The 24,201-nt window shown below is 42.3% G+C and overlaps 1 protein-coding gene across 5 annotated transcripts in view; it reads right to left on the minus strand.

The window, feature by feature from the left end:
- Nucleotides 1–4,754: 4,754 nt before the first annotated feature.
- LOC140702920 (uncharacterized) overlaps nucleotides 4,755–24,201 on the minus strand; it is a 38,114-nt gene continuing 18,667 nt past the window's right edge. For all 5 annotated transcript variants that reach the window (XM_078382418.1, XM_078382420.1, XM_078382421.1 and 2 more), the window contains one exon: nucleotides 4,755–8,198. In XM_078382418.1, coding sequence (XP_078238544.1) covers nucleotides 6,978–7,994 — 1,017 coding nt within the window. In that variant the 5' untranslated portion in view covers nucleotides 7,995–8,198 and the 3' untranslated portion in view covers nucleotides 4,755–6,977. The remainder of the gene's footprint in view (nucleotides 8,199–24,201) is intronic.

Genomic DNA, 24,201 nt, shown 5'->3' on the forward strand with positions numbered 1-24,201 from the left:
CACAGAACACAGCTTTTGGCTTGGTCCCACTAGAATTCTGAGGCACCATTCCTTTTAGCTGCTTTAATTTCTCACACTCTGAGATTAGATGGCCCTTTCCCTGACAGAAATAACATTTTCTGGTGTATTTTGATTCTCTCTCATCTTGTTTTGGTTTTCCCTCCAAAATCTGAGGTCTTAGTTTCATGTCTGAGGGCTTCCCTTCACCATGGGCCCCTCCCCCTTGCTGGCTTTTCCCTGGTCCCTGAGAGTACTTGCTGTAGGTTTCTTTGGGTTTACCTACAGATTTCCCCTCACCCAAGGGCTTTCTTATTTGGGAAATAAAATCTGCGATCTCTGCGGCTGCTGCCACAGATTTCGGTTTCCTTTCCCTCACCTGGAATTTCAATTCCCCATGCAGGACTGAATAGAACTGTTCCAGCGCTATCAAGTCTTTAAGTTGCTCATAGGTCTCTGTCCCCTCCTGCGATAGCCATTTCTCAAGCAGCCTCACCAATTGGGCCCCCACTTGGGTAAAAGTCTGTTCTGGTTTCTTGGTGAGGGACCTGAATCTTTGTCTCAGCTGCTCTGCATTTATCCCATGTCTGGCAAACACCAGTTTTTTAAACTCTGCAAAATCTTTCATCAGTTCCTCAGGCATCTCGGCATAAACCTCAGCCAGGCTACCACTGATTAAAGACCGCATGATGGTCATCTTCTCAGTTTCCCTCACTGAGAAGTCCACAAACGCTCTTTCCACTAAGGAAAAGAACACCTCAGGACAATCTCCCTTGTGGTACACAGGGAATTTCTTCAGGTCAGCTTTAGACAGTTGGCCTCCCTCAGAATCCCTATTATTATTATTGTTCTGATTCATCAGTTCCAATTTTTTTAATTCAAACGCCATTTTCTCTCTCTGCAATTCCAATTCAATTCTCTGTCTCTCTAATCTTTCTTCCTTTTCCATTCTCTCTATTTCAAATTGCCGCTGTTTCTCTCTTTCCCTTTCTTCTCTTTCCCTTTCCTCCATTTCAAATTGCCTCATCCTCAGTTCATGCTGTTGGGCTATGAGCAATTTTCTAAGTTCTGGGTTCTGCTCTCCTGTGCTGTCCCCTTGCACTGAGCCAAATTCATCCTCAGAACCTTGGTCAATCTGGGGGTCTTTCACTTCACTCATTTCGGCCATCTGGCTTCGAGTCAAGGGCATAATCCCCCCTCAGAACAGGCTGCCTTAAAAAGTCAAGCCTCAAAATAAAACGACCACTTTTTTCCTTCTTGCCTCAGAACCAGCTTTCCCTAGAGATTGCTGCGCACTTAGGAGTGAACAAAACACAGCAGAGAATCACACACTTTCTTTGTATACAGTAACTTTGCTATGCTGACAGGTTGTTTTCTAGGCGAGCAGAGAGAATGTTATTCTGAAAGCCTGAGAAAGGACTCGGTGTGATTAGATAGATGGGAATTGTTGTGACTCTTTGATAAACCACCGTAACCCAAATAACATCTGGTGCGTATGGGAAAGAAGTCATGGGGTGCAACAGGACTGTTTGCCTAGTAACGAACTCTGATTGGATGACATCGTGGGAAGGTGCGATAAGCCCTTGCCAGTTACTCTTGGAAAAGGAACTTTTTGCCTATGGACATTGTCTTTCAAGACCGACCCTTCATTCATTCGTGACACATGGGACTAACCTTTACTATGCTGGATTATCCTTGGACTTATGGGATTTTTCCCTAAGGACTATGCATGGACTATTTTCTATGGACTGTTCTATGGAATATTCTTTATGGACTTCTTTTCTTGGAATACTCCATATGGACTATGCTCTTGTAATTTTGTAAGGACTATGGTACATTTACTGGATTTGACTTTTCTAAGGATAATGGGACTTTTACTGAATTTTTCTTTTGAGTACAGGATTCTTGTTCTACAGGATCACTGAGGACTATAGCCTTTTTATAACCTACTTGGATTATTTTGTTTTTACTGATGATTTCCTGGACTGGAACTGTTTTTATTCTTTTTAATGGCTTTTTGTGTTTTTGTAAGGTTTTTGAACACTCTTCTATTTTTCATGTTTTCTTTGCCTCACTACATCTTTGTAACTAACCAGCACAATGCTAGTTTATTCGCTTTGGTTTAATTTGGCTTTGATACTTAGTAACATGCTTATTCTTTAATAAAATAAAGATTATAAAACCCATTTGGTTTCCTGAACAGTACACTTGTCATAGGGTCATCTGAGAGTGCTGCCTCGGCCTAGCTTACTTAGAGTCCTGTCAGTGGTGCAAGTTAAGTCTAAGGACTACAAAGCCCACTTGACCTTTTCAAAATAATAACTGAGAGTACCAGGGTGTTCTTATGTGGGCAGATCTGTGAGAAGGAGTGATGTATCTTGGCTAGCTGAGTTTGGACTCACTCAGCCCATTTTAGCATGTGCAAACTCCTGATTGCTCTCTGTCCAGGCTTACACGTGTTTTTGGACCCGTGTTTGCTGACACATGTGATTATAAAGAAGCTAGGAGGTGGAGGTTACATACAGGAATTTTATGTCAATATATTAATATAAATCAGATCACTGAGAAATACAGTAAATTAAAGTCTTCAACATACATAGGAAAATTGCATGTAGGTCAGCCAAACCCCTGAAGTTGATTCACTGGGAAAGTTTGAGGCTGCCGTAGCCACGGGAAGGTGCCTGGGATTGTAGGGGCTGAAGTTGGTATAAAAGAAGCTCAGGTAGGAGCATTCGTTGCTGCCCCTTTGCTTAAGGGCGGTCAGGCTGAGAGTGGGATCGTGAGCAAAAAAGTCATTATATGCTCTGTACATGCTTTTATAGTGAAGTTAAGCTATTTAAGTTAAACGTTTAAATACAAAGTATTTTTATAATTATGTTTGCCTGTCACAAGTTTTTGCATCCAGAGAGAAAGACAAAGCATGGAGTTTCTGTCAGGTCTCTCTCATTCCCTCTAGAGGTGCAACATCTACGTTTCCACCAAGGACACTGTTTGTCTCCACGTATCAAAAGTTTCTTGATATTTTACAACATAAACATAAACTACTGATGGAAATAGAAAAAAGAATTGACAGAAATATGGAGGATAATTTGTAAGAGAGGTTATTAAGCAAAGCCTAGTTTAATGCACTATGAAATGTGTAACAAAGGCTTAGTGCCTAATTTTTTTTTCTTTAGGTTGAAACCAGTAAAGGAAGATTTGAAAGACTGGCAAAATATAATTAACAAATTTTGAAATGGTGATGAAAAAGCAAGAATTAATAAAAAGTACTGGTATTAATATCAGAAACTAGAAGGATTAGGTTTACCAAGAATGGAACTAGCACCTCATGGGATTTGGAGACTCTCCTCTTTTAATGCAGCCTAAATAGCATTTGTGATAATATGTGATTTTGATGTGCTATAGTGGGTCTAGTAGATGGATTATGTAGTCATGTAACTGTATTCAAGGAATCCATTTTGAATCAATGCAAGCGTCTGTGCTAGAAGTTCAAGATGCTGTTTTTGTCCACTAGCTCTCAGCCCTTATCTCGTTGCTAGGAGGCTGAAGAGAAGAGTTTTTGCAGTCAAAACATTCCTGAGAGATGTGTAAAGAGGCACCTGGCAGTTCATGGGAACCGGAGGCGGGAAGTAACATTTTTCCTTTCGTCCTGATTGGTTCTTAGCTAGAAGAAGGACAAGGGGGGTTAAGAGCCATGGGCTGTAAAATGGAGTTTGGGAAGACAGAGAAAGAAGGAGAAAGAAGAGAGAGAAGCAGGGCCTATTTTCCTTCTATGAATTAAGATGGCGATTCATCATCATGGACTATAATGGACCTTACAATTCCTGATGGACTATGAGATTCCTGGATACGTAAGAATGTAGTTTTTTTTAATTAAAATAGAAGGAAGGCCTAGCCTTTCATATAGACTAGTGTGAATTTTATTTTTCTTTTATTTTTCTAGCTGGAGTTTGTCAAGTATTCCAATGACTTATTTGGAAATGTTCTTTAATGCTGTGCTTTTGCAATAAACTGAATTCTTTCTAGAACTTTATTTTTCTAATAAAGACAATAATGGTTAAGATCTTAAGTTTGGTCTCTTGAACAGAAAAACTTGATTATACCGCTACCTATTTCTTGGCCACGTACTTATTGAGCCCAGTATTTTCCTTGAGTGGTTTATGGTGTGGTTCTTTGTGATCCTCAATAGGGGATAGACTTGAGGAAAGGGGGGTCAGTGTGGCTGCCTGGCTGATATTGGGCTCACATCAGCTAAATTGGAGGGCGCTGGACAGTGGAATCTCTCTATTCCCGGCTTGTCTATTTCTCCTTGGAGATGGGCAAAGCTCACAGCATTGGCCTTTTCTGCAGCCAAATCACACTGCTGGCTTGTGACCTAAGTTGATTCCAAGGTCCTTCTCGCTCCTAGCAGTGCTGAGCCAGGTATCCCCTGTCTTGTAACAGTGTGACCAAGAGGTCAAAGGGTAGAGCAGGCGTCCCCCAGCACCACTACCGTTCACAGAGCGACATCCCACAAGGGGAAATCCCAGAAGCTAACAGTCGGACAGTCCTCTGCTTCTCTCCCAAACCCAAGTCAAAGGTCAGGGCTGTTTTTCAACAAGTGTGGATGGCAGTGAGCAGAAGAGAGAACCAAAGCTAGAAATAATGAGTTTTAAAGTCTGTCAAGACAAACAAAACTCACGGTAGTAATGGACTCAAGTAGCATCTCTGTGGGCTATCACTTAATACTTGCAGATTTGCTGTCCAAGAGACCAAACTTAGGATTTTAAGTATTATTGTTTTATTAGAAAAACAAAGAATTCAGAGATATTCAGTTTGTTGCAAAAGCATAGCATTCCAGTACATTTCCATGAATAATACAGTTAGAATCTTAGCAAATTCCAGCTACAAAAATAAAATAAAAACCCTCTAAAAATAGCTTAGAAGGTAGGCTAGGCATAGCCCCCTTTTCTGTATGCTTTCTCTGAACTACATCCTAGCATAACAGTAAAAACTAGCATTTGGAACTCAAAACTCCATCCTAAAATCAATACTAAAAATCATTCTAAAAATCCAAGCTCTCTCGGTCTCCATTCTCCATTTTTCTTTCATGCTGGGACCACCCTTCTTCTCCACTGTTCTGTGATGTTAACTAATCCGCATAAAGGGCTGTCTCTTCACACTTCACCTTCATTTCCCACGGGATATGCAGGTGTTGTTGTCCTTTGTCCTGATGATGTGTCTTGGCTCCTTATTGTCTCTGGCCAAGGCAGCTTCATGGAAAATTCCAGTTAGCTCTAGGAGAAACAGCTTCTCAAAGCATCCACTTATGCTAACACAGACCAATATGGATTCCTTCTACAAAATTCCACAACTACAAATCCCATTAGTAAATTATATTTTAGTCTTAATAACCTAAACCATGACATGCCACCTCTGGGAATTCCAAAAATATGAAACAGGAAATCTAGTTTCCATTTTTGGCTACTAGTTACAATAATAAGCAGTAATTAGCTGATTTCATAGTGCAAATACTAATGATTAACACATTCAAAATTGCATTTAATCTAGCAAAGCACTGAGGTAGAAAAACATTCTGACAGCAGCATGTAAATACATTCTTTAGGTTAAGCACTTCTACTTTCTAAACAATAGAAAAACAGTCATGTTAGTAATACTCAATACAGTACGCACTCTACATGTGCTCAGGAACATATCAGTAGTGAAACAGTGAAACATTAACAGTGTTTCAACAGTCTGTCATATCTTGATCTCATTTTATTTATTTATTTATTTATTGGACTTATAAACCGCCCCATAGCGCTACAAGCACTCTCTGGGCGGTTTACAATTTTAATTATAAAGGCTACACATTGCCCCCCCAGCAAACTGGGTACTCATTTTACCGACCTCGGAAGGATGGAAAGCTGAGTCAACCTTGAGCCGGCTACCTGGGATTTGAACCCCAGGTCGTGAGCACAGTTTTAGCTGCAGTACAGCGTTTTAACCACTGCGCCACGAGGCTCTTCACAATACATTCTGGAAAGACCATCTGCCAGAACATTAAACTTTCCAGCAATGTGCTGAACTTCAAAATCAAAATCTTGTAATGCCAAATGTCATCTCAGCAATTCTGATTGTGAGATTTCATCTTCTGCAACCAAACCAAAGCTCTATGATTTGTCTGCAGAGTGAATTTACATACCCACAGATAAGGCCTAAGAAGATTAAGAGACCAGATAATAGATAAGGCCTCTTTTTCTAGAACTGAGTAATTTCTCTTTCTAAGCGTTTTCTGGAGAAATATGAGATTGGATTAGGAATCCCATCTTCCCCTTTCTGTAACAGTACAGCTCCAAGACCCAAATGTGAAGAATCTGTTTGTAGAATGAATGGTTTGTCAAAGTCAGGTGATTTTAGTACAGGTGCAGCACTAATCTCTGCGTTTAAGGCTTCAAAAGCACCTTGACACTCAGGTGTCCATTTTACCATGACAGGCTGTCTTTTCTTCGTTAGCTCCATCAAAGGCATTGCCAAATGACTGAAATCAGGAATGAATTTTCTTTAATAGCCAACTAGGCCCAAAAAGGATTGAACTTGCTTTTTAGTTGTAGGAATAGGCCAATCATTTATGGCTTGCAAAGGCTGAATTTCTCCGTGTCCAATTAAATGACCCAAGTACATGACTTTTCCCTGCATCCACTGACACTTAGTCACTTTGACTGTCAATCCTGCTTGCTGGATTCTAGACAAGACAGTTTCAATGTGACATGTGAAATTCAACATCAAAATTGAAAATTGTAATATCATCAAGATACACACTAGCAAATGTGTGTAAGACCATGCAAAAGATTGACTATCTTCCTCTGAAATAAAGAACCACTGTTCTTTAACCCAAATGGTAACCATGACAAAGCTCTCTCCACATTTCATGCATTTATGTGGTTTCTCTCCAGTGCGGGTTCTTTGATGTAACCTAAGGGCATCACTGCGACTAAAGCTCAATCCATGCATTTATGTGGTTTCTCCCCAGTATGAGACCTTTGATGTAACCTAAGATGACCACTCTGACTAAAGCTCTTTCCACATTCCATACATTTATATGGTTTCTCTCCAGTGTGGGTCCTTTGATGCACTCTAAGATGACCACTCTGATTAAAGCTCTTTCCACATTCCATGCATTTATGTGGTTTCTCCCCAGTGTGGGTCCTTTGATGTAACCTAAGCTGACCCCTGCCACTAAAGCTCTTTCCACATTCCATGCATTTATGTGGTTTCTCCCCAGTGTGAGACATTTGATGTATCCTAAGGTTGCTACTGCAACTAAAGCTCTTTCCACATTCCATGCATTTATGTGGTTTTTCCCCAGTATGCGTTCTTTCATGTATCCTAAGGCCACCAGTGTCACTAAAACTCTTTCCACATTCCATGCATTTATGTGGTTTCTCCCCAGTGTGGGTCCTTTGATGTGCTGTAAGGGCATCACTGCGACTAAAGCTCTTTCCACATTCCATACATTTATGTGGTTTCTCCCCAGTGTGGGTCCTTCGATGTGACGTAAGGGCATCACTGCTTCTAAAGCTCTTTCCACATTCCATGCATTTATGTGGTTTCTCCCCAGTGTGGGTCCTTTGATGTAACCTAAAATGACCACTCTGACTAAAGCTCTTTCCACATTCCATGCATTTATATGGTTTCTCCCCAGTGTGAGTCCTTTGATGTGTCGTCAGCTCACCACTGCGACTAAAGCTCTTTCCACATTCCATGCATTTATGTGTTTTCTCCTCAGTGTGCGTCCTTTGATGTAACCTAAGGACACAACTGAGACTAAAGCTCTTTCCACATTCAATGCATTTATATGGTGTCTCCCCAGTGTGAGTTCTTTGATGTGAACTGAGGCTATTGCTCTGACTGAAGCTCTTTCCACATTCCATGCATTTACATGGTTTCTCCCCAGTGTGAGTTCTTTGATGTGAACGCAGATTTCTTCTCCTGCTGAAACTCTTTTCACATTCCATGTTTTTGTATGATTTCTCCCCAGGGTGAGTTCTTTAAACTAAACTAGTGGCACTGGTCTGAAGCTGTCTTCACACTTCAGGTGTTTAAGCCATTTCTCCTTTAGCTGATGGGTTTTTCTAAGCTTTTCTTCCTGGCTTCACCCTTGTCTCTTTTCAGGGCCAGAAGAAGTGGCTCTGTATAATTCTGGCCAACGTCTTTGGTACCTGATAGAGAAAAAAGAAGGCATATGTCTCCTGAAGGCTTTACTGGCAACATTTGAAAATTTCCCGTATTGTGAAAATAGCATGGACACACCTTGCCTGAATGGATACTTCCAAAGGGACAGTGATGGGAAAATATATTTCATTAATATTAACCACTATCTGAAATAATATTAAACATGGGCCATCAAGTCAATTCTGACTGATGGCAACACTTTTTTGGGGGGTTTCTAGGTAGAGAATACTCAAAAGTCGTTCCCCATTCCCTGTTTCTGGGACCCCGCAGTTTCCCAAGGCCCACACAAGCTGACCTTATCTGTGGGAGACACAGCAAGGAACCTCGGGTTCTGCAACCAGATATTTAAACCACAGAGCTATCCAGCCAGCTTACTCAGAAATACAAGGAGAGGGTTTGATTAGAATTGAGGTTTTACTGGAAAAGTTCCATGGTTTACTTGCAAATTTACTCCACTGTACAGTACTTAATTTAAAGGCATTGCAAATCCATAAATATATTGAAAATGGTGAACCCATGAAAGGAGAAAGGGAAGGAAGAGCTGGAGAACCTGGATCAATAAAAAGCCACTGTTGGCCCACATTTAGCTTGCGATCTACAACAATTCCAACATTCCTCTCACTCGAACTTTTGCTGAGCAATGTATCCCCCATCTTGTAACTGTGCAATTGGTTTCTTTTTCCAAGGTGCAGGAATTTGCACTTGACCGTGGCCAGGTAGAATCTTGCAGAAAAGGGGGAAAATATTATTAAATATAGCTGTGAGGGTTTATGGGTTAGAGTTCTTTTTTACAAAAATATCTGAAGTTTGAGGATTTCTTACAATTGGGTTTTGCTTTTCTGGGGTATGTCATCAGTGTATGGTGCCAAATGGAGATGTGATGCTAAAATGGATTGGTTTAATGTCTTGATAAATAAAGATAAATGTTAATGGATGAAGAGGAAGAGAAGTTAAATCCTACCAAGGATGTAAGAAGGTATAATATTGCCATATGAAATAAACTGATAAATAGAACTGACATGCAAGATGTTTGGAAAGAAGTGAAAGGAGATGTAAATAAATTTAATTTTTATTCATCAGCATATAAAATTTATTGTAGGATAGATTATATATATTTGCATCTAGTGATTGTGATTTAGAGTTTGTAAGACAGACATAGGGTTAATAAAAGTAGCAGATCACACATTGGTAAATATGGATTTTAAGGATACATGTGATTATGAAGAAACTAGGAGGTGGAGTTACGTACAGGAATTTTATGTCAAAATGTTCGTATATATCAGGTCACTGAGAAATTCAGTAAATTTAATTCTTCTACATACTCACATAGGAAAGCCGGAGAAACAAACTGCTTGTAGGTCAGCCAAACCCCTGAAGCTGATTCACTGGGAAATTCTGATGCTGCCGTAGCCACGGGCAGGCACCTGGGATTGTAGGGGCTGAAGTTGGTATAAAAGCAGGTCAGGCAGAGCATTCGTTGCTGCCCCTTTGCTTAAGGGCGGTCAGGCTGACAGTGGGATTGTGAGTAAACAGTCATTATATGTTCTGTACACTCCAGTGGCCAAGAGGTGGAGCAGGAGTCCCCAAGTACCACTACCGTTCACTGAGCGACATCCCACAAGGGGAAATCCCAGAAGCTAACAGTTTGACAGTCCACCGCTTCTCTCCCAAACCCAAGTTCAAAGGTCAGGGCTGTTTTTCAGCAAGTTTGGATGGCAGGGAGCAGAAGAGAGGGTGTCCTGGGTAGACCATCTTCACTGCTGCCAATCTTGCTGTCAATATTCAGGCTGCCCTTTCCTATGAGAACCTTTGCAACTTTTTCTCCTGCTAGCAACACAGGCATGACATTGTGCAGTAATTCTGGATGATTTTTTTAAATCGCATCTACAGAGGCACAATATCCCACATTCAGACTGTCAGTTTATATAAAATAAGCCAAATAAAACAGAACCTGAATTTTCCAGCCATGAACATTCGGTACAGAGACCATGTACACAGTGTCAGCAGGTGTGCCCGACAAGGACACGGGAATACACAACCTGTGATGATGACGTCAGGTCTCTGACCACTGACTGGACAGTGTGGGATAGTCTATATGGACACTGGGTAATAACTTCTTTCTCTTGGCCCATGCAGATGATTGTGGACTGTTATGCTGTTGCTGCTGTACATAAACGTCAATAGACTTAGTTGCTAGAAGTCTACTGTCTCTGCCTGATTTTCTTGACTGCTGGGACTGCAACAAGGGGCTTCGGCAACAGTCGCTGCTAAAAACTGTGCCACTCTGACATAAGCACTACTGAGGCTGATGAAGAGTTCTGGAGGTCTCCAAAGCTTACACACCAGGCTGGAATGAAGGAAAGCTTACCCGACCAACCACCAACACCCTGTCCATGGAACAGACCTTTTTTATTTTCTTCCCAAGCACACTTGGGTAAAGATTACTTGGAAATTACAAGATGAAATTAAAATTAAATCAGATAGGTTGAGGAACAAGATAAGTCAAAAGATAAAGGAATATAAAACATTTTGTGGTTTGGCAGAAGTCCATTATTTAAAATGAAATTGATCCCTAAATTATATTTCCTTACTGGGTGTTACCAATAAAGATTTCGGGTAAGTAGTTAAAATAATGGCGAGTGATGATTAATATAAACTGCCATAACAGTAAGAAAGCTAGGAGTAATAAGAAATGTTGGTAGACATTAGAAAAAGAAGGTTGTCAGATAACCGATATTAAATGTTATTATATAGCAAATCAATTAAGATGTATTTCAGGTATTATAACCAACAATAAATATTTAATATGAAAACAATTGAAAATGCATGGAAGGGAAAGAATTTTGGATTACATTTTTTAAAAGAAAACATGGGGGAAGAGGATAAAAAGATTGAAAAACCTGTATTTTGTATTTATAGTATACCTTTATTTATAAGACCCACACAGACTCTTTTCTAACCCCAAAATTAAGAAAACTTAGCTTTGAGTATTTAGCCTCTGGGTTCAGAATGCTCGGACATTCGTAGTCCCTGTTGCTTCTGAGCCTGCAGTCTCCACCTCCAATGAGGTGTGTCCCAATTGATTTGAAGAGCATCAGCTGACATCAGTTCCACAAGACTCATAATTGGAGCAAGCTAAGTCTCCTGACTGTAGGAAGCAAAGCCTCGTGATTGAAGGAAACCTGTTTACACAGGCCACATACGGGCCCTTTTTTTGTTCTCTCCGTGCTCTCAGTTTACTTCTGTGTAACCAGTGAGCTGTGGAAAAAGTACCATCTTATACATGGAAAACTACAGCTTGTTAGGAAGTTGGTAATGTTACAGGGGAGTATTAAGTCCACCAATCTCCCCTCTGACCAAAGTGGTTGAGAAATTCTCCAGAAAATTTTAAATGGGTTTTTTAAAAATTGGATGAAACAGATACAAGATAGCAAGCAAACAGGAAAGACAGTGGGAGAAAAGAAGATGACATGACTAAACATAGTTCAATTAGAAAAATGGGCAAAAGAATAGGAAAGAAAGGAAAGAGAAGGTAAAAAAATTAGGAAAATTGAGGAGACTATTGAAAAAAGACTGAAGCTAGAGGCAATGAAAAACAGAAAGGGGATCATAAATGAAATGACTTGCATCCTATTTTATTTTCCTTCTCTCATTTTTCCCCTCAATAATGAAGTGGTCCATCGGATCCTATACTCTCTGTCTCCATGTATCTTTCACCCCTTCATCTGATGCTGGGACTCAAAATGGAAACTTTTTCTTTTGATATCCTCTTCTTATGACCAAAGATCATCATCCTCAAACTTTATTTCAATGACGTTTCTGCAACAGATTCAGTAAGTTTTGGGGAAATGGTGGACAAAGATCTTGACAAATTTTTTTAAAAAACTCTTTGGGAACCTTAGGGAAGAAATCCTCAATCCACATTTATGTACGCATGCATGTACGTGTGTATATATATGTGTGTGTGTGTGTGTGTGTGTGTGTGTGTGCATGCACTCCATCACTTGCTTAAAGAAAGTGGCACCTTCTCTAAAATCCATGCCTGGGGCCTGATAAATGCACAAACGCCCACCAACTCAGTCTCCTTTGCACTGTCACGCCCATCTCGGAGGCAACTCTTGCCCTCACCAGGCACCACGGAGGGTCTGGTAGAAGGCGCCCTTCAAACGCTTCTCAAAAAAACAAAAAAAAACACCCTCCGGTTTATGAATGTGGGGGAGGGGAGATTGTGTGCTTCTATACCCACGATGCCAAAAGCCAGGAAATAGCCCAAAAATGCTGCATAATCTTGTGCCCGCCTTGCCAGCAGGAAAAAGGAGGCCGAGCCTGACAGAGCAAAGGGCAGCTGAAGGTTGACAACCACCCAAGGCAGCCATCCAGGGGGTCTACATCAGGGGGTCCCCCCCAACCTTGGGCCTCCGGATGTTCTTGGTACTTCTGCTCCCAGAAATCCTGGTCAGTAAAAGGGGTGATGAAGGCTTCTGGGAGTTGCAGTCCAAGAACCTCTGGAGGCCCAAAGTTGGGGACCCCTGGACTCTGCGGGAGACCCTCTTCTGCTCTTTGCCCTTCACAGCCCTGACCATGGCTTTGTGTCCGGGGGAGGAGTGGTCAATTGACAATAAGGGGAGTCAGCTTCTGGGATGTTCCCTTGCGTGGTGTCGCTCTGTGAACGGCAGGGGTGCTGGGGGGGAGACTCCTGTTCAACCCCCCAACCCTCAGCCTGTGGAGTGTTTCAGTTTTCCATTAATTCCCCGTACTATTTCACAGAGGCATGAAAAACCGGAAAGAGGCTATGGAGAAGAATGTGGTGGTCCGGCACCTCCCCCCCCGCGTGTGATGATGACACTCGACGTCCTCCTGCTTTCTAAGACCTTCCAGGAGGCCCTTCGCTCAGCCTCTCCAGCCCCCAAGGTCAGGCCATCCAGCCGACCTCCGTCCCCTGCGCCATCGAAAACAGCAAGACATAAACAAGCAAAGAGGAGGAAAGTAATTTTGAATGAATGATTTCAAAGCTAATTAAGAATCTAATGACTGAATTTCCTGCTTCTAAGAAAATCTCTTCCTGGAAACCAAGAGGAGATTCAGACAATTTCCTGAGAATATTTTTATAAACCTAAAATCATCATCAGCAAACCTCACACCAGACTCCACACAGACACACACACAGACACACACATAGTTTTCCCAGTGTAGGAAACGGGCAGCCCCTCCCCCTAGGGGCTCTCCTGCCCCCCCATTGCTGTAGGAGGGAAGAAGGGGGTGGGGGTGGGATGGAGGGTCTGGGTTCAGATCAAGGCCTTGCAGGGGTTTCAGCAGCTGCCTTGGCTGCCATAGAAATGAAAAATCATCATCATCCACATCCCTCCCTCCCAGGTGACCCCCAATCTTCTCACCCAGCCCGATTTCTGTGTGACCCCCGTCCTCCTCCCCCCACCCCCTACTCCCACGACCTTGCACCCACCACCACAAAAAAGGCCCCCATTTCCCACTTGGGGCTTTCTAGGAAATTCACGTTTTCCTGACTTTGGCTGGAGAAGGTCGTGGGTGGGGGAAGGAGGAGGAGGGGGAAACAAGCACAACAACGGTGCAGGGGGGGGAGAGGAGAGCCTCCTGAGGGGACTCTGCGAGAAGCGCACAGACACACAAAGGGGGCCCGGGGAGGCCTTGCTGGGGGGGGAGATGGCCCTCCTGCCCCGCCCTGACTTCCCACCTCTCTTTCCCCACAAGCACACAAAGAGACAAACACACACAAAAGACACGCCTTAGATTTTCACCCTGCAGGAGATGAGGAACGGAGTGTGAGGAGGGGGGGGCAGAGAGTGGGAACCTCTTTCTGGGGAACCCCACACTGCTCTCTCTCTCCTCCTGAAAAAGGCCCCAAATCAAGTGTGGGAGGGAAGCGGGCAGGTATTTTTCTCCTTTTGGTGCTGGTGGGGAAATATCCTTCTAGGGACCCCCACCCACCCCACTGTTCTCTTGCCTCCCCCCCAAAAAAGGCCCCAAATTGCCCCACCTCCCTCCAGATCCTGAAGTGGGAAAGAAACAAAGATGGTGGTGTTGAGGAGGGTTTTAGATTCATTTGGCACTCAGGAATTTTTGGGGACAAGCCGGGACGGGCTTCACTTGAATGAACTTGGAACTGAACTGCTGTCGCGTAACTTTTAAAAGGTGGCAGAGCAGCTTTTAAACTGAATCCTGGGGGAAAGCCGACAGGAGCCGAGAGGCGTTCATTTCGGGACTCCTCATCCCTGTGGAATGAGGGTGGAGAAGATAGAGAAACACAGAGTGATGACAGTGTAGGAATTAGGACTGGGAGCGTGATGGGATGGGATTGCTGATAGACTGGAAGGAAAATGGTGCCTGATGCCCTTTTTCTTTCCCTTTCCTATCGTTTTTCCCATCTTGTTTAATGTTTCTGTTATGTAAAAATCATTTTATATATATGTATTGTACTATTTTATGTTATTAGCCACCTAGAGTGGTCCTAATCCGACCAGATAGGCGGCATATAAATAAAATAAATAAATAAAAGCAAACAAGCCGACCTTCTATTAGCCTTCGCCCTGCTTCATTTTGAACTCCAAGACCAAACTTACCTGTTGTTCCATTCATCTCTTGACGCCCCTCCTTGTCCGCCCTCTAGAATTTATTGTCTGGGATTGCGGTATCCCTCTGCTTCTCTGAATCTCACCAGATTTCTGTTATGGCCACTCTATCAATCTTATATCTACCCTCCAAATAAAAGTTAAGTAAATAAAAAAGCTAAATAAAGAAAATGTTCCAGTTCTCTCATCTTTGCTGAGATGCTTCGGGCATTTGCCTAAAAGCACCTGCTTACACCTTTCAACATCACAGTAGTCCAAGTTATGCATCAACCACCCATGCTGAAGAGGCTGAAATTGACCAATTCTATGAAGACTTACACCTTCTAGAACTGACACCAAAGAAAGATGTTCTTCTCATTATAGGGGACTGGAATGCTAAAGTAGGGAGTCAAGAGATAAAAGGAACAACAAGAAAGTTTGGCCTTGGAGTTCAAAACGAAACAGGGCAAAGGCTAATAGCGTTTTGTCAAGAGAACAAGCAGGTCATCACAAACACTTTTTTCCAACAACACAAGAGGCACATGGAAATCACCAGATGGGAAATACTGAAATCAGATTATGTTCTCAGCAGCCAAAGATGGAGAAGCTCTATACAGTCAGCAAAAACAAGACCTGGAGCTGATTGTGGCTCTGATCATCAGCTTCTTATAGCAAAAGCTTAAACGGGAGATTGTAGGGAAAACTACTGGGATAGTCAGTTGTAATCTAAACCAAATCTCTTATGAATACACAGTGGAAGCGAAGAATAGATTTAAGGAACTAGATTTGGTACACAGAGTGCCTGAAGAACTATGGGTAGAGACTTGTAACACTGTACAGTACGCAGCAACAGAAACCATCCCAAAGAAAAGGAAATACAGGCAAGCAAAGTGGCTGTCCAACGAGGTCTTACAAATAGCAGAGAAGAGAAGGGAAACAAAATGCAAGGGAGATAGGGAAAGTTACAGAAAATTGAATGCTGATTTCAAAAGAATAGAAAGGAGAGACAAGATCTGTTCAAGAAAATTGGAGATATTAAAGGAATATTCTGTGCAAAGATAGACATGATAAAGGACGAAAATTGTAGGGACCTAACAGAAGCAGAGGAACGAGAGACCAAATTGCTAACATGCACTGGATTATGGAGAAAGCTAGAGAATTCCAGAAAAAATATCTACTTCTGCTTCATTGACTATGCAAAGGCCTCTGACTGTGTGGACCACAGCAAACTATGGCAAGTTCTTAAAGAAGTAGGAGTGACTGATAACCTTATCTACCTCCTGAGAAACCTATACATGAGACAGGAAACAACAGTTAAAACTGGATATGGAAAAACTGATTGGTTCAAAATTGGGAAAACAGTACAACAGGGCTGTATATTGTCCCTCTGCTTATTTAACATATATGCAGAATACATCATGCGAAAGGTCGGACTGGAGGAATGTCAAGCTGGAATTAAGATTGCTGGAAGAAATATCAACAACCTCCGATATGCAGATGATACCACTCTGATGGCAGAAAGTGAGGAGGAATTAAGCTTCCTTGTAATGAGGGTGAAAGAGGATAGCACAAAAAATGGTCTGAAGCTCAACATAAAAAAACTAAGAACATTTTTATTTATTTATTTTATTTATTTTATTTTATTTATATCCCGCCTATCTAGTCAACTCAGGACCACTCTAGGCGGCTAACAATCGGCAAATAAGAAAAATAAACATATATAAAACAGCATAAATAATAAGAACCTTATAAAGATAGAAAACCAGTGGAGAGGGAAAGAAGAGGAACATCAGGAATTGTCTGGTGGGAAGGCCTGCCGGAACATCCATGTCTTTAATTGATTCTTAAAGATACCCAGCGAGGGAGCTCCGCGAATCCAAGGAGGTACAGTGGTGCCCCGCACAGCGAGGTTCATCCGTTCCGGATGAACCTTCGCTGTGGGAAACATCGCACTACGGAACACAAAAAGACATTGGAATGCATTAAACAGTGTTTAATTCGTTCCAATGCCATAGAATACTCACCGTAGTGCGATGCTTCCCAGGGGCCGGCAGCCATTTTCGTGCCCTCCCCTCGCACAACGAGGGTGCCAAAATGGCTGCCATCAGCTGTCCGGCGGGTCCAAAATGGCCGCCGGAACAGCCAAAAGGGGCCGGGGCGCAGCGTTTTCGCGCCCTTGGTGAGCAAGGGGAGCACACGAAAACGCTGCCGGAAGCCCCGAAATGGTTGCACGCAGCCATTTTGGGGCTTCCGCAGCGTTTTCGCGCACTCCCCTTGCTTACCAAGGGCGCGAAAACGCTGCACCCCGGCCCCTTTCAGGCAGCCATTTTGGAACCGCCGGACAGCTGATTGGCGGGTCGCAAAGCGAAGGTCGGTAAGCAAGCAGCTTACCGACCTTCGCTCTGTGAATTACCGCCTATACGGGCATCGTTTTGCGATCGCATTTGCAATCGCAAAAACGGCCTCGTAGAGCGAATTCATCGCTCTACGAGGCACTCGTTGTGCGAGGCACCACTGTAGATTGTTCCAGAGGCGAAGAGCCACCGCCGAGAAGGCCCTGTCATGAATTTGATTATGAAATTAGAATAGAATTGTATTTCATAGGATTTATTTCAGAGCTGCAACGAAAAAAACTAGAAATCTGCTTATGCCCAGGTGCTAATTAGAGAGAAAATGTACAAGGTCAGTTCTTCTCCAGCTAAAAAAAAAAAGTTAAGAAGAGCAAGCTGACCTTATCTTATCTCAACTCCTCGATGGACAAGGACATAGCTTCTTAATTTAAGGAAGATGGGCAAAGAAGAAAGAAGAGGACGGAGAAGATATGGAAGGGAGTGAGACGACACCGAGCGAAATGCAGCCGACAGAACTTTAATCAAAAGGATTGCGTAAGAAAGCTTATTTAAGATCTAGTTAGTCATTTTATTGTTTTCACTTTATAGAGGAAATGTCTGGTGGCTAAGGCTGGGGGTTATTTTATAAATGACGTCAAACTAAGCTTGTTGAAATGATATCTTTTGTAATAAAATATAAAAAGACAAATTGTCTGTAAGCTGTCTCCTTGTTTAGACCAAGCTACTGTAGTAAATTGGATATTTTAGAACTAAGATTGTTTTGATCTGGCTACATTACGCTACCAAAAGAGGGTCCTGAAGTAATAAAAGAGGAAGAGTAGACCTTCCAGATTGTTTATTTAAAATCGAGACAGACTTGGGTGAAGGAGTGTGAAGTCGCCTAGAGCAAAATTATAGGACCCGATTTTGCTGGCATTAGGGACTAATCATTCTGAATCCCTCTCTGTCTCGTGTAAAGGCAGTTCTAAGGAACGCTTTTACCACATGGTGGCAGCGGTGGGATCTGAGCCTTACGTGCTGTGTTTACAGTATAGTGGCAGATGGGATTTGGTTTGCGCTTTGCTCAAGGGCTGAATTAGCGCCGGTAATTGTTTTATGAAGGCAGATGTGTGAGCAAGCAGATACACACTGCTAAATAAAGGACAAGAGAAACTTCTCTGGCGTGAGCTTCAGAGCAAAGCAGGGAAGGTTGTAAATTATTGTGACTGGAGAAGACTCCTATGCAGAAAGCTCAGGCTAAAGTAATGCAAGGAGAGATTCTGCCAGTGGCTTAAGAGTTCTAAGGAACAAGCATTGTGCTGTTTAAAAAGTGCCAGCTCATTTCACTCAGGTGACAGAGTGGCAAAATTGTTTTGAGTGTAGCAGGAGTCTATAAGGAGCAGCCAGGATAATAAAAGTAATTTAAAAGTGATTAAATAAAGTTAAAAAAGGGAAAATTTCCTACCCCAAGCCAGAGCCAAAAGGATTTCCTGGAGGGAAAGTAGTATCAGTCAAAGCTGACAGTTTAATTGTTTTATTGCTCCTCCCGTGCTTCGGCCAAGGCTGCAGGGAGGGAGAGAAAGAAAAAAAAAGAAAAATGGCTTTTAGCAGTCGGTTTTCACTGCCTGAGGTATCAGTGGATAAGGAGATTTTGGAAGCAGTGGAACACTGGGAAGTAGATAACCCAGAGGATGAAGAACATGACCAAAGATTAATAGAAGCAAATCCTGAAGTTGTTAAACCAAAAGTGAAGCCAAGAAGGATACAGCAGTACACTGGGGCGGAACAAGTTCCAACTCAGCAGGACCTGCTAACAGGAGAAATAACCATGCAGATGGGAACAGCTGGAGCAGAGGCCAGCAGCAGTCCAGTAGATGCAAAGGATATAAGTCTCAAGTTGCAAGAACAGCTTACCCTGATGATGGCAGACTTCATAGAGAGCCAGAAACAATGGGTGAATGCACACATAGCTAGTGAACTTGAAGCAAGAAGATACCATGAATTGAAACTACAAATTTTACAGAGCAAAACTGCTGAGAGAGAGCAGGCCAGAGGTTCCTTAGGGAACATGGATAGTGGAAACCTGACTTGTGAACAGGAAGATGAGGGATTTATTTCCTTCAAGCAAAGTGAACCTACCACCACAATAAGGCCTATTCCAGAAGTGCCTAGAAGGCGGAACCAATATGAAGCCAAGAAAACAGTGGTTCCAGAACCAGGACAGTCAATAGCGGAAGAGCGCAGAAGCATGGGCCCTAGCCAGACTAGGTCACCCTTGACTTGCTTTCAATGCGGAGGAGCCCATTTAAAAAGGGATTGTCCACGACTGGCGGGATCAACTAGTCAAGAGGAGAAGCCAGTTGGCAAAACCCCGTTTCCTGCCCCACGGAGATTTCAGCAGACACCCTTACCAGCACCAAGGAGATTCGAGAAGGCACCCATACCGGCTCAACGGAAATACAAATCAACAACCCCGAAGGTCAACTATCTCAGTGCAACATCGCTAGAAATACCAGAACAACCAACAGAACCACATGAAGTTAATCAACTAAGGAATGTGCCACCCCAGAGACAAGGAGGATTCAAGCCAAATTTTTCTGAAACCAGTGAAATGCAAGCAACGGAGCCAAGGATTGTGCCAAGGATAATGGGCTTACAAGTAGCTCAAATCTTTACAACAGTAAACCAGCAGACATCCTCAGGGGAGAAATTTTCAGTTATAGAGCCCAGTAGCATCCTACCGGAAGAACAGTTATATTGGTCACTAAAAAGTTTCTCAGAACCGGTAACCCTACATTTTTCTACGGGAGATTTGACCATAAATGCCTCTAGGGATACCGCTGCCGATATCTCATCAATTAACAAACAGTTTGTGGATCCGGCACTAATCTTGAACAACCTGAGATGTCCAGTGAAAACATATGGATCAGGAGAAATAATCGAGCGATTTGTACCACTCGTGTATGTGCAAATTAGCTACAAGAATTGGAAAGGTGCAAAATATTTATTAGTGCATGAAGGTAAACCTGATTTTTTATTGGGAAACGATCTAGCATTTCTTAACCACCAACACACTTTAAAATCAGCTTCCATACAAGCAGTGACACGTGCGCGAAGCAAGGCAATAGAGCAAGTCCCAACTGAAGATAACTCTGAGGAGCAATCAGATGGACATGTAACGCAACATCAACCCCTTGCAGATGAAACGGATAGTACAACTGAGCTAAAAACTGAACCAGAGGATTTACTAGTACCAATGGGATCAGAGGAATTCAAACGAAAACAGATGGAAGACCCTACATTGGATTCTTTGAGGTCTCAAGCCGACAGTTACGCAGTACAACCGGTACAACAAAAAGTAACCTTTTTGTGGGGACAAAATGGACTATTATACCGAGAATATTTTCCCAAATCAAATGATCAGGCGGAACCAGTACAACAACTAGTCATTCCAAGAGAGTACAGGGGAAAAATTCTACAAATGGCTCACGATAATCCAAGTAGCGGACATCTGGGAATCCAAAAAACGTTAAGCCGGATTTCACAACATTTTTATTGGCCCGGAATTTCTAAAACCGTCAAGGACTGTGTTAGTACCTGTGATTACTGTCAAAGAACAGGGAAACAGACTGATTGTACAAAAGCTAATATGCAACTAACTGAAATTCCCGATCAAGTGTTCCAAATTCTTCAAATGGACGTACTAGGACCTTTTGTACCCACGAAGTTGAAGAAAAAATACATAATATCGTTCATCTGTCAAGCCAGCAGATGGATCGAGGCATACGCCATCAGCAATCTTTCGGCCCAAACTATTGCTAGAGTTGTAGTGGATTTATGCTCTAGAATAGGGATACCAACTCAAATTGTTTGCGATCAAGCCGGTGCTTTTAAAAGCGAATTGATGAGCCGAATTTGTGAGATCAGCGGAATTAAATTAAACTTTAGCATTCCTTATCATCCAGAATCTCACGGAATGGTGGAAAGAGGACAACAAACCTTGTTGAGGATGATTAAAACCCTAGTCCAAGAATATGGGAATATTTGGGACGAACTATTACCTTTTGTTTTGTTTGCGTACAGAAGTGCACCTCATGTTTCTCTGGGAGGTTTTTCGCCGAGTGAGGTAGTGTTTGGGAAAAACCTACAAGGACCATTAGATCTACTACGATCAGACTGGGAAGGTGTGGTCAGAAGTAGCACGGTTCCAGTCGCGGATTTCGTCCGGAAACTACAAGAAAAACTTCTAGCAGTGCAAGAATTGGCAAGAGACAATTTGTTGAAATCCCAAATAAAACAAAAATACTATCATGACAAGAAGGCCCGTCACCGAGAGTTTGAAGTGGGTGATATGGTACTTGTACTAAACCCGCTCAGACCTTCAAAATTGGAAGTAGTTTGGGAAGGTCCAGGGGAAATCATACAAAAAATGGGAAATGTGAATTATCTGGTGAAAATGTTAAATTCATCCAAGAAACCAGTTATGTATCATGTAAATAGTTTAAAAATGTATAGAGACAGATCGGCTATGGTGTATCAGTGTCATGTGGCGTGTTTTAATCCAGATAATGAACCTACTGACATGGTAACTAAATGGGGTAAAAGTCAAAAGATTATTCCTAATAATTCTAATTGTAACAATGTGGGGAGAAAAATCGAACATAATGTAACAGATCGTTGAAAATGCTATGCTGATGTAATATGGTTACCTTGAATTTCTGTTTAAAATTAATTAACTTATTTTCTTTTTCTGTATTTTTCATAGAGATGTATTTAGCCATAAGAAAAGATATATTACTGTTATGAATTTAATACTTGGTTAAGATAATCGTAAGTACACATGTAGTCTTGTTAACCTTTCATAATCAAATGTTAAGTTAGTAACAAAATAAGAACTGTAATAGTCCTATATTTTGTATCTTTAAGGGGGGGCGTGTCATGAATTTGATTATGAAATTAGAATAGAATTGTATTTCATAGGATTTATTTCAGAGCTGCAACGAAAAAACTAGAAATCTGCTTATGCCCAGGTGCTAATTAGAGAGAAAATGTACAAGGTCAGTTCTTCTCCAGCTAAAAAAAAAAAAGTTAAGAAGAGCAAGCTGACCTTATCTTATCTCAACTCCTCGATGGACAAGGACATAGCTTCTTAATTTAAGGAAGATGGGCAAAGAAGAAAGAAGAGGACGGAGAAGATATGGAAGGGAGTGAGACGACACCAAGCGAAATGCAGCCGACAGAACTTTAATCAAAAGGATTGCGTAAGAAAGCTTATTTAAGATCTAGTTAGTCATTTTATTGTTTTCACTTTATAGAGGAAATGTCTGGTGGCTAAGGCTGGGGGTTATTTTATAAATGACGTTAAACTAAGCTTGTTGAAATGATATCTTTTGTAATAAAATATAAAAAGACAAATTGTCTGTAAGCTGTCTCCTTGTTTAGACCAAGCTACTGTAGTAAATTGGATATTTTAGAACTAAGATTGTTTTGATCTGGCTACATTACGCTACCAAAAGAGGGTCCTGAAGTAATAAAAGAGGAAGAGTAGACCTTCCAGATTGTTTATTTAAAATCGAGACAGACTTGGGTGAAGGAGTGTGAAGTCGCCTAGAGCAAAATTATAGGACCCGATTTTGCTGGCATTAGGGACTAATCATTCTGAATCCCTCTCTGTCTCGTGTAAAGGCAGTTCTAAGGAACGCTTTTACCACAGGCCCGATTACTTGTCTTCTCCTTTCAGGCCTCGCTCGGCGTTAGGCTCCGCAGCCTCACCTCCTGGTTTGCCCGAGTGACACGGGTAGATCTTGGTGGGAGTAGGCGTTCCACCAGATATCGAGGCCCTAAACGGTTTAGGGCTTTATATGTAAGCATCAACACTTTGAAATCGATGAGGAATCGGATGGGCAGCCAATGCAATGCAGCCAGAGTGGGCGAAATATGTTGGAATTTTTTCACTCATGGCCACTGGTCTGATCAGCTCCTGGCAAATAGAAGGCGAAGATATGGACGCAGTGACAGTTGGCGGTGAAGGCTTCTGGGAGTTGGAGTCCAAAACTCCTGAGTAACCCAAGGTTAAGAACCAGTGAACTAGCAGATGGCCCATTTAGGAATGCTGCCCAGAGGCTAAACACAGATAGAATCATAGAATCAGGGAAAAGTGAAATTGGAAGGGGCCTACAAGGCCATCAAATCCACCCCCCTGCTCAATGCAGGAATACAGTCAAAGCAGATCTGCCAGGTGATATAAGATAAGGAAGTTGGGACAGTGTGGCATGTTCTAAAAGAAGGTCATTAAGGGGAGGTGGGCACACCCCAAGTATCTATAGGGGACCCATGTGTTTGTTTTCCACATGTGTGTACCAATTAGATGTAGGATCTAAATATTAAGTAGATTTTAGCCAATGTGTTTGTAGAAATCTAAGACTCTGTTATTGTATAAAGTCCCTGTACACTGTATTTTGGGGGTATTCTCTGCTTAAGAGAAGTTCCAAATGACTTTGCATTGGAAACAAGAGAGGAAATGTCAATGTGCAATTTTCCCCATAGAGAGAGGGGAAGAGCGATGTGCCCCAGGGATCGGTCCTGCCATCGGTGTTTTTCAACCGGTTCATCAATGACCTGGAGACAGGGATAAGCAGTGAGGTGGCCAAGTTTGCAGAGGACATGAAACTTTTTCCGGGTGGTGAAGACCCGAAGGGATTGTGAAGAGCTGCAGAAGGATCTCTCCAAACTGGGAGAATGGGTGGAAAATGTCAAATACGGTTCAGTATGAAAAAATGTAAAGTACTGCACAGTGGGACATAAAACTGAATCTTTTTTTCAGGAGCGAATGGGTTCTGAGCTGTCCGTGACGGATCAGGAAGAAGAGATTGGTGTGCTGGCGGACAGCTCGATGAAAGGGTCCACCCGGTGTGCGGCGGCACTGAAGAAGGCCAATTCCATGCTGGGGATAATTAAAAAGGGGACTGAAAACAAAGCAGCCAACATTATACAAATGGCTGGTAAGGCCACACCTGGAGAACTGCGGACAGTTCTGGTCGACGCACCTCAAAAAAGACAGAGTGGAACTGGAAAAG

Source organism: Pogona vitticeps, chromosome W (genome assembly GCF_051106095.1).
Source record: "Pogona vitticeps strain Pit_001003342236 chromosome W, PviZW2.1, whole genome shotgun sequence".
Lineage (NCBI taxonomy): Eukaryota > Metazoa > Chordata > Lepidosauria > Squamata > Agamidae > Pogona > Pogona vitticeps.